General features: G+C 41.9%; 1 protein-coding gene across 1 annotated transcript in view; it reads left to right on the plus strand.

Moving 5' to 3' along the window:
• LOC311311421 (metabotropic glutamate receptor 4-like) overlaps positions 1 to 7,339 on the plus strand; it is a gene marked incomplete at both ends in the record, with an annotated part of 94,056 nt that extends 86,717 nt beyond the window's left edge. The window contains one exon of the mRNA XM_084441130.1: positions 7,290 to 7,339. Within this exon, the coding sequence (XP_084297256.1) occupies positions 7,290 to 7,339 (50 nt within the window). The remainder of the gene's footprint in view (positions 1 to 7,289) is intronic.
• Between the last annotated feature and the right edge of the window lie 4,499 nt (positions 7,340 to 11,838).

The following is an 11,838-nucleotide window of genomic DNA, read 5'->3' on the forward strand; positions in this document are numbered from 1 at the left end:
TGGAACAATGAATGGAGGAAGCAACCAGATGTGCGAGAGACTGGACTTACTAGTACAGCTAGTACTAGTCAGGGAAGACCAGGAGTTGTCCAGAATTCATTTCAATCAGATCAGTAACATTACATCCAGCAGCATGTTTCTCTATTAAGTTACATTTCAAAACAAACCATTAGGTTCAATATGCTGAACAAGGAGGCCTTTCTCTTGCTGAATTCTCTTTCTTTGTGGTCCACCATGTAATTGTCTGATAGTGCTGTTTTAAAAAGCCCCAGACTGTAAATAATTCAGGAGAAAATTACTTTATTTTCTGAACAAGCTGAACCTCTCCCAGGGTCCATCACCCTCTAATTTCAAATGACAAAGCACTATAAGTGTCACAGTCACAGACACTCAGTGTTTATATAACTGGGGTGAATAATTACTTCCTTGATTAACTCAGAAACGCAGAAATGACTGAGGTGATGAGCAAAAGCATTCTGCCTCAGCTGGCTTCCTTGGCGCAGGCGGGGGATAGGGGGGCGGAGTTATCAGTCAGGTCTGTCAGACGGATATAGACTCCCTCCCTGTTTCTGTCCCATCTTAATGAGGCATGCATAGAACGTCACGCTATGTGTTCAGGGATGGTTCAGAACCTCTCTTTGTCACTTGATAACAAAAGGAAAGTAGAGCAGTTGTGGTTTATGGAAGGTCAAGGTCAAGGTCAACTTTATTTATATAGCACATTTAAAATCAACCGAAGTTGCACCAACACAAGACCACTGAGCTGGTATAATTAAGTGAAAGATGGGATTACCCTTTACAACCTCTGAACACCTCCCAGGGACCAATTAAATATATTCTAAACAGCTCATCGTATATGATTTAATGTAAAAACAAACAAACAGAAATTGGAATGTTATTTTCTGAAAATGTTTGTTGAAAATGTTTATAAGGCTTTTGTTACCACGACACATCAACAAGTGGCATGACAGGAGACTTGGAGAATATCAGAGTGCCAGTGCCAATTTCTCCTGATGGGACTTAGTGTGTTCACATCATCCAAACAGTGTATGGGTATTTAAATAAGCACCATTTGTCATTGTCAGTGCCATTGCAGACACATCGCTTGATGGAATTGAAAATTTCCTTTCTGGCCCATTTTGCCCAGCCAGCGTCTGCTTCTGCTAGCAGAATGTCAGGATTTATCTGCTCCACCTCGACGAATCAGGCGACACGGTCTGGTGACACAACAGGGAGTCTAAGGCCTGATTAACCAGCAGACAGCATGAGGCAGAGATTAGGAGGCATAGAGGAGGAGGAGCAGGTTAGGAAGCAGAGAGGAGGAGGGGGAGGAGGAGGTGCAGGTTAGGAAGCAGAGAGGAGGAGATGCAGGTAAGGAAGGGGGGCATGGAAGATCAACAGGTGCAACAGTCGACTACGATCTGTTGTAGATTTTGCTTAAAAGCAGTGAGTGATGTGAGGACGGTGAGTTTGAGAGTGTGCTGCAGCAAATCGGAAGGCGTTGCGGACAAAAACGGTGCGGGATTTTGGAATGGTGAGTCTGATGAAGTCATTGGACAGGGATGAGTCCAGCCAGATGCCAAGATAGAGAGGAGGAGTTCCAAGTTAGGAAGAAGAGAGGAGGAGGTGCAGGTTAGGAAGCAGAGAGGAGGAGGAGGTGCAGGTTAGGAAGAAAAGAGTAGGAGGTACAAGTTAGGAAGCAGAGAGGAGGAGGTGCAGGTTAGGAAGCAGAGAGGAGGAGATGCAGGCTAGGAAGCAGAGAGGAGGAGATGCAGGTTAGGAAGCAGAGAGGAGGAGATGCAGGTTAGGAAGCAGAGAGGAGGAGATGCAGGTTATGAAGCAGAGAGGAGGAGGAGGAGGTGCAGGTTAGGAAGCAGAAAGGAGGAGGTGCGAGTTAGGAAGCAGAGAGGAGGAGGAGTTGCAGGTTAGGTAGCAGAGAGGAGGAGGTGCAGGTAAGGAAGCAGAGAGGAGGAGGTGCAAGTTAGGAAGCAGAGAAGAGGAGGAGGTGCAGGTTAGGAAGCAGAGAGGAGGAGGTGCAGGTAAGGAAGCAGAGAGGAGGAGGTGCAGGTTAGGAAGCAGAGAGGAGGAGTATGTGCAGGTTAAGAAGCAGAGAGCAGGAGGTGCAGGTGAAGAAGCAGAGAGGAGGGGGTGCAGGTTAGGAAGCAGAGAGGAGGAGATGCAGGTAAGGAAGCAGAGAGGAGAATGTGCAGGTTAGGAAGCAGAGAGGAGGAGATGCAGGTAAGGAAGCAGAGAAGAGGAGGAGGAGGTGCAGGTTAGGAAGCAGAGAGGAGGAGGGGGAGGTGCAGGTTAGGAAGCAGAGAGGAGGAGGAGGTGCAGGTTAGGAAGCAGAGAGGAGGAGATGCAGGTGAGGAAGCAGAGAGGAGGAGATGCAGGTTAGGAAGCAGAGAGGAGGAGGTGCAGGTTAGGAAGCAGAGAGGAGGAGGAGGTGCAGGTTAGGAAGCAGAAAGGAGGAGGTGCAGGCTAGGAAGCAGAGAGGAGGAGGTGCAAGTTAGGAAGCAGAGAGGAGGAGGAGGTGCAGGTTGAGAAGCAGAGAGGAGGAGGTGCATGTGTAACCAGTACCAAAAGCTTAGCACTGTGGTAACAAATTAGTTTGGGTCCATGCCCTTCAGTCCTGGGAAACAGGACAAAATTCACAGGATGAAGACGTGAACCAGCTTTCTCTCTCCCAAATCCTCTCTTCTGTTCATTAACAACATTCAATAAAAATATACAAAAATATCAATCATGTCCCTTGTGCTAGTGTATAATGCCCATGTCAATATCTCAATTCAATGTCCAGAGTCTCAGCATTCATGCTGGTTTGTATGCTACATATTGTATGTACTTATAGTAAGTAAATAATATTAGATATAATAAATGTTCCATATACACTCTTTCCAATTCACCAAACACAAATACATTCTGACAGGAAATAAGACTACTGCTGTCTTGAAAATTAGTGACTCACTCCTAAACATACAAAGTCGGCTCCTCCAACTATTCAGCACGTCACACGGGGAGCTAGTATTCAATGTGGAGCATTCAAACTCAAGTCTCACTATGAGGCTTTTACCATTCAATACATGTAACACATGTAGGCTATATTGGTTAATAATTATAAACAACAAATCCATAAAATATGTTCTGCGATTCTCTGAATTCGGTGCACATTGGGTTTGAAAAAAATACCACAAATAATTTTGTTTCTACATTGCATCTGATAAAGGACTATTTAAACCTCTGAGAAAATACTTTTCCCCACCTTAGGCATGAAATCCCAAACATTATTAGGCATTTCTTTGTCACCTAAGTTGTTTTGAATTCAACCCTGTAACGGACAACTTGATCCCTGTGTGAATATAATTCTAAAACATATTCCAACTATTTCTTGCAGAATATTGGTAGTCATCTGTCCCTTGTTTAAAATAACTTATTATAAGTAGATTTTATTTTATTTTAAATATTAATAATTTGACCGTCAAGTAGGATATGGCAACTTTATGTAAAAACGGTCTTCATATATTAGGAAAATTTGCATTAACTTTAAGATCCGATTAGGCTTTCATATATTTTCTGGTTGTCCTCTACATTCTACATACAGTTCAACAAACATTTATCTAATATTTCTTATTATTATCCAAAAATGTATGAGACTATCAAATAACAGGGTTGAACTCACTGTAACAGGGTTGAACTCACTGTAACAGGGTTGAAGTGACAATCAATATTTCAATTCTGTATTGCCTAAGAAATTAATGACACAACATTTAATCAAATTGAAATTGATTTTAATGAATTCATTAAAACAGACAAGAGGAAAAAACTGACTACACTATAGTAAATGGTAAATGGTAAATGGACTGCACTTATATAGCGCTTTTCCGCCTTTGCGGCACTCAAAGCGCTTTACAATGGCCTCTCATTCACCCATTCACACACACATTCACACACAAATGGCGGTAGCTGCCATGCAAGGTACTAACCTGCTCATTGGGAGCAATTTGGGGTTAGGTGTCTTGCTCAAGGACACTTCGACATGTGGACAGTCAGAGCTGGGATTCGGACCACTGACACTTCGATCATTGAACAACCCGCTTTACCAACTGAGCTACAGCTGCCCCTAGTATAGTATTTACATAGTATGCATAGTATTGACATAGTAATTAATTGTAACTACTATGTAATAAATGCATTCATTACTATGTAATTACACAGTAGTTAAAAACACTTAATGTAAAGTGTTACCCAGTTCACATAAATCTTTCCAACTGAATTGACTTAAGAACTGTCCAACTTTCAATCACGTAACAATAATTCAACCCCATGAGTGTTTTTTGTTATGGGGTTGAATGTTACGGGGTTGAAGATTTTAGCTAAAAGTAGCCATAAGTCCATAATTAGCTAGGGTATGTTGCACCACTTGGCATTAGGAAATCATAAAATTAATATATTTTTCAACACTATTGTTTGTTTTTTCCTAAACAATAGTTAACTATCATTTATTTATGTAACAGCGTTGAAAGGTTGAGCTTGACGACGTCAATCTGACAGTGAAAATATAATAATAACACTTAACTCTCTTTACAGCATGACCTGGAAAAGACTTGAGTGATGTCACTTCCTGAATGCTGAGGATGTTGGACTGAATCAATACATTTAAAAGGGGGGAAATTGGTATGCTGTTATGGGGTTGAACTAAACTGGGGGACATGATTAAATAGTGCTTTTTCATAAAGAGTTAATGTATTTTTTTCTGATTTCTTTTATTTTGGTTAAAGTAGACAGCCAAGTGATTATATTAGCAGAAATAACTTGGGTTAAATCGCAATTTTTATTCATTGTATATTCAATGAAAAAGTAGCTTTGGTCAGTGGGGACATGCACATTTGGCTGTCATCTACTCCTAAGCAACCCATAAAAATTTTTAAAACATATTTTATTTTTTATTTTGTGTGTGTGTTATAATCTAAAGACACGTGGATCTATCCATTAATTGCTTTAAAACGCATTTTATGGGTTACATAATTTTTTAAATCTTTGAGGTAAACCTGTGGGACGTAAAGTGCACCGAATTCAGAGAATCACATCTGACGTTTTGACCGCGGCACCGCAGTGCCGTTAGCTACTAGCTAGCTGGCTAGCTAGACGGAGAAATGCAGAGGCCGCGGGGCACAACTCTCCTCTAAACTCAAATACTGACACTCAAATGTACACAAACTGCATCGGACGTATTCTACATGAATATAACAACCTTAGAAGTTAGTTTCTTGTGCTTATCATGATCTACTGACCTGGGAAACAGGACAAAATTCACAGGATGAAGACGTGACCCAGTTTTCTCTCTCCCAAATCTTCTCTGAGGGGAAAGGCGCGCGCGCCCTCAGAGGAACTGGGCAGAATATCACATGACCTCCTTATCCTAAACTCATTGGCTCCATTCCTGATCTAAACTAAACTTATTACAGTGTATGTAGAATACATTATTAATTTGAATAATATAGAATAATAATAATATATATATATAGAATAATATAAAATAGCAAATACCAAAATGAATATAGCTTTTCTTTGAGTGTACTACACATGCTAGGAAGCAGAGAGGAGATGGTGCAGGTTAGGAAGCAGAGAGGAGGAGATGCAGGTTAGGAAGCAGAGAGGAGGAGGTGCAGGTCAGTTACTGTAGGAAAATAACACTGAAAGGGTCAGATGGTAAACTGTATGTCATCCAATAACAGAAGCTTACCACACTGTGCAGTGTGGTAGCCTTATTGCTTTGTCTTATTCGCCTTCAACAATTGTGAGTGAAGTGATTAAGACAAAGTAATAAGGCAAAATAATCCATAATGTGTTACAAAAGTTACAAGAGTTCATCCTAAACAGCACTCCCAAGGCAAGATCTGAAACTCTAGGTGCATGGGGAGGCTGCTGTCAGTCAGGATGGATTCTGCTGAATCAGACAGACTTTTCTCTTTGGTACCTGTGATACTGCTGCAGACCTTGATAACCTTGGTTAATGCATTTTTCATCTTCAAAATAAGAGAAGCTTACCAATAGATAAAAGAAAAAGTTAAAATTATCTCAATAAAAGATCTGTAGAACAAAGTCATCAGAGACCTGTTAACCCCGAACTTCGCCAGCTTCCTCAGACAGAAAAGCTGCTGGCTTCTTTTTTTTTACACAGCATACTGGTGCTGCAATCAAAGCTCAGCTTATTATCAAGTATAGTGCCCAAGTACTTGTATGACTCAACAATTTCTATATCCAAATGGCACATTCTTTAGGATCAAAGAAAAAAAATATGTACATCGGCATTTGGTCTGCATTTTGATCTGCTTTCTGCAAGACGTTTAAACATAAACCCAACAAAACCAAAACCTTTGTAGGCCTACCACTCGTAAAATAAGAATCAACGTGATACTTAACATGGGCACTAAAAGCATTCAATGTACAATTTACAGAAACACAGCTTTTAATGCAAATTTTTGAGTCGTCATCAGTTTGTCTTCGTCTCACAGAACACACAGAACGCAACAGAACACTACAATATATCATACACCATACACAATACACTACAATACATCATACACCATACACAATACACTACAATACATCATACACCATACACAATACACTACAATACATCATACACAAAACACTACAATACATCATACACCATTTACAAAACACTACAATACATCATACACCATACACAATACACTACAATACATCATACACCATACACAATACACTACAATACATCATACACAATACACTACAATACATCATACACCCTACACAATACGCAATATAAAATACAATACAAGACAGGGGCCATCGGGTGTCCCGCTCAACCTGAGTTGAAGGCCTGGGAGAACAGGTGAGTCTTTAAAGAAGACTTAAAACTCTGTACGGTCTGGGCAGACCTAATGAGCCAGGGCAGACTGTTCCAGAGCCTAGGGGCTGCCGCCCCAAAGGCTCGGTCACCTCTAGTCTTCAGGCGAGTCTTTGGGACAGCCAGCAGCAGCTGATTAGAACATCTCAGTTCTCTAGCTGGGGCATGAAAGAACCTGATCTTGAAGACCCAGATCTGTGAACATCCTCCTGCTGTCTGTGCCCGGTAGTGTGCACTTAAAGATCTGGAATAGGGATGAAAGCGGCCCTTGTCTTAGAACAGTCCTTCAAGTGTAACTGTCAGGAATGTCGTCAGGCCACTTCTGACTCAGCGGCCAGTAAAATCACATGTTTTGCCATGACTCTCTCTTGATTATTTCTCCTTCCTTCTCTTTCAGCGTTCGCCTCGAAGCAGACCTACATCAGCTACAGCAACCATGCAATCTAAGAGGAGGGAGGCCTTCCTCATTGTTGTTCAGCATTGTCACCTCATGGTGAGCGTGCCTATGCAGTGGACACAGTGGAGAGAGAGAGAGAGAGAGAGAGAGAGATGAGTGTGTGGATCACAGAGGAGTGTCCTGGAACATGAACACCATTAATGGGAACAGACCACTCAGAACAGGGACACCAGGTGGTTCCTTCCCCCCGGGGGGCCACAACAGACAAGGTATAATAGTGATTTTCCATCTTCAGTAAGCCTCAGCACACAAACACTATGGAGTGAACGAGACAGGACATAAAGGACGGGCCTCTCTTCCGCTGAGTTAAACCTCAAAGGTGTATCCTCTCTCTCTATGCTGTCTCACCCTGGGGTCAACGGACTGGCATGCTACCAATGCAAGATCATGTTCAGGTGTGAGCCATGTTGTCTGCCAGTTTCTGTGTTCCATAGTGAATTATTGTTCTCTGAGGCTTCAGGAAGACGCCGAAACGCAAGGGTATATATGGACACAGTCCTTTATTTCAATTAGGGTGTTTATCTTTGTATCTATACTCCTGATCGTATTCCAGATGACGGGGGGTAAAAATCTTTCCAACAAGACAGGACACTTGTATGGCTCCATCTTTCATTGTTTGTACTCTTCCTGTCTTCATACTTCGCACTGCAACAAAAGAAAAATCGTCATTATTGATTTTTAGCATGCCGGTTTGAACATCCTGTGTTGTGTTGTTAAGAAAAAAAAAATCTTTGGAATGCGTTCACTCTTGCAGTATTGTTGCAACTGTTCAGGTCTGAGTCTGTTGTACGTATAAATTGGATCTCGAACTGGTGAATAAGGTCTAGTGAGTGATCTCTGTTTATCTGCTAAAGTAAGGCCATGATCGTAATGACCAGCTAGCCAAAGCCTGTTACTGCCCTCTGCATTTGTGCTTACCTACAGTGGGCCATGATTAAATAAATAGAGTACTCCAGCCCTGAAGTCCTGTCCTGATCCATCATCTTAGATGATGCCCATCACTGCCACAGGCTGCCCCTCCAGTCACACAGAGACATACAGATCAGCTATACTCCCCAGGTAAGACCCAGACTGGGTCAAAGCCCTTTGGAGTATTTTCTGACTGTTTGTGCCCCCCTCTTGTGAGAATCCCCCACAAATGTAGGTTGATTGATTCATACCATATAATCAAATGAAATGGTCTCAGAGGGTTTCAGGAAGGTGAATGACTTCTGTTAAAAGGTGTGTGGAAGAAAACAAAAAAACGTGTGTGGAATATAAAAAAGGGATAGTTCATTCATTTCAATCATGCTCAGCTGACTGCTTAGATTCATCAGAGGCTGTTGCTACAGTGCTGAAGCGAACCCTCTCCTGTCTTAGGGGGAATAATGTGGGGTCATTTGTGAGTTCAAAGCTGCTTTTCATCTATCCCTCTGTATTACTTTCACTAGTGTTGCAGAATTAAAAAAAAATAATAATAATATGAGTGCTGACCAAATTAAATGGCAAGTTAATGTACGTTATTAAATATATTGATGATGTCTGCTTTTATGTCCTGACATATCTATATATAAAAATAGGGGGAAAAAAGTAAACAAAAAGAAACAGTGCCTGGCTATCTAAATGACTATGTATTTGTAAAACATCATGAAAACTATGAAGTGTGTGGAGCATGTCAGTTTTTTTTTTAATACAAAATCTTATTTCTAATAAAAATGTTTAATAAAAATTCCAGGTTGCCCTCTCTCAGAATGATTACTTTAAAGGCATTCATATATTATACGTATATATATATACATATAATACATATATACAAGAAATGTGGAAAAAAGGAAGCAAATGTCATTCTGGCTCACTCGTCACACAGTGGGTTACCTGATGCTTCAGACAGTGTGACACTGTTGACAAACAAGTTCTTCACGCATAAAACATACATGATGTCTCGCTGCCCGAAATGATCACCAAAAAAAGACAGCTCTTTTGAATAAGATTCAATAAACCGGATGTTATTTTCACTGAATGAGTTTCAAGTGTTTTTGCTCTGATACGCAAGGTACAGACTAGTTTGAATCCAGTGGAGCACTGAGCTCTTAAGGTTGTTCTTAAATGACCATGATTACTTGTTAGAGAAGCTGTATTTATCAGTAAAATGGACACAGCAGCCTACTTTACCTAGACCTCCGCTAATGACCTCTGACCCAGTGACAGCAGGATTAAGCAAAAACTGCCAGATGGATTTTCATGAAACTAGGTGCGGAGGTAGCATTGGCCACCATAGAACCCATCACATTTTAGAAGTGCCCCCTCTGTGGCCCGAAGGGGGTGCCACAGAGCCACCCAAACACAGCCACCGCTACCCCTCCATTCAATTGGACTGTGTGGGGGTGCCAGCGACACAACGTTTGGACTGGGGGTGTGTGGGGTATGGGGGAAAGCCTGGAGGGCACCGACCTCCTGAGGGGGGCGCCACAGAGCCACCCCCACACAGCCTCCCATTCACCTCCATTCATCTGGACTTGTTTCATAGCACAATGGCAAAGACCAACTGCTCTGAATTATCAAAAACCTGATTTGAGCTGTACTGCGACATGACAAAGTCTAGGTGTGTTGACCTCCTGAAGAGAGGTCATCCTGTCATAAATTAGGTTAGCACAGCTATGTGAAAGGTTGATGGAGGTGGTGAATTACAAGGGAGGTGGTGAAACTACAATTTTCTATGACAGGCGTACCCCAAAAACAACCTCGGCCTGCACTAGGGCAGAATGAAGCAGCAGTTGATGTAGGTGTACAGACAACATTTGCAGTCCTATTCCTCAGAAAAGGATACTGTTCCCAGAATCTGTTTCCAAGGAAAAGGCACCACCGACTCAAGAACAAAAGGCTCCGACTCATCTGCACCTCACAGAATCCTGACCAACACCCTGTCATCACTCACTCACTCACAAATACATTGAATTGAGTTCCATCACACTCAATGGTTTTATATCCAGCTGTACCTGAGCCTGGGCATCAAGACTAGTAGGTGAGGGGCAGTGGGAAACCTCAGCGAAATAATAATTCCTACGCAACCCACGGTCAGACCTTTATAAACTTGACTCAGGCCCTGCACCGAGAGGTCAGCGGGGCCAAAACCAAAAGAAGTCTCCCTATAACCCTAGTCGCCGCAGCCACAGCACTCACCAAAACTCCCTTTATAAGTCAGGGCATATGTTTCGGCTAGGACAGTAGCCTCTGAGGCAGTCTGTACTTTATTTTCATTAATATATCTGAAAATAATAGTCAGAGACAGAACATTTCAGAACATTTGAACTGTTCCGATGTCATCAAGCTGCTCTTTGACTCATAGGTGGTACCATCAGAAGTTGAAATGGCTGACGAGCTCTCTGACGAACTCAACGTAGGGCTGCATTTCCGCTTTGGGCAATGTTCTGAACCGCGGTCGGTAAGCCTCCGGCACAAGCTAGTACGATTCCGGAACAGCCGCCTCAAAGTCTGGGAGTCTGTAAAGGTATGGGTTCGTAAGCAGTCATTTTGAGCCCTTTATGCCCCTTTACGGCAAGTCTGCGGACTTCTGCAGACGCTGCCTAAAGGAATTACCCACAGTTCATATCATTGTGACGTGAAACATGGGGTTACCTGAAAAACGGCCAATAAACAAGCACGGGTGGATCTACTGAACTACTGCAGTTTTCCTTGAATTGAGATTTCCAGCATGAATATGGAAAGAGTTGTGAGGTACAGAAATGTGTGTTGTCACTCTTCAGTAAATACTTTTGGATTCATCACAAACAAGAATCACAGGCAGTAATGTAATTAGCTTATGACCACAAAATGAAATTGTTTTCAAGTTGAACAGAAATATTTTGAGGGTGACACAGAGGTATGTAATGGGGATTTGATTCAGCCCGTCGTTAAATAAACGTTAAAAAAAAAGATCCAAACCCACAATAGTAAGAAATATGTTTTGGCATCAACATAACGTGATGTCTCATTCATTTTTAGACCATTTCGAGCCTCTCGCACTCAACCACTTACAAGGTGACGTCAATAAGTGAGGGTTCAGCGTTTGAGGGTTTAGGGGGAACATTGGGACTGGCCCACCATTGTATTGATAATAGGATCTCAAGGAGAAAGAAGTAGTGGTGAGAAACATGCAATTATTTCTAATGAAAGACTTCAAATTGGTTTATAGCCTACTTGCATCCATTGACCGTACAATGGCACAGCATAGTTGTCAGACTCTTACTATCTACAATAATCTCCAGCCTAGATGGATGTGACACCCCTTTAGCTGACTACAAAAGGCAAGAAAATATAAATCTGATTCTGTACACGTTCACTTACAAAGACTTTCAGAGAAATTGCATTTCAACCCTCATGGTGCATTCCATGTGCCAGTGTTTCAACAGAAGGCTATGGACAATAAATCATACCCCATACCAATTGCTTTTACAGTGCATCTGGAAAGTATTCATATCCCTTCACTTTTTCCACATTTTGCTACAGCCTT

This window comes from Borostomias antarcticus (assembly GCF_949987555.1).
Source record: "Borostomias antarcticus genome assembly, chromosome: 7".
In the NCBI taxonomy this organism is placed as follows: Eukaryota; Metazoa; Chordata; class Actinopteri; order Stomiiformes; family Stomiidae; genus Borostomias; species Borostomias antarcticus.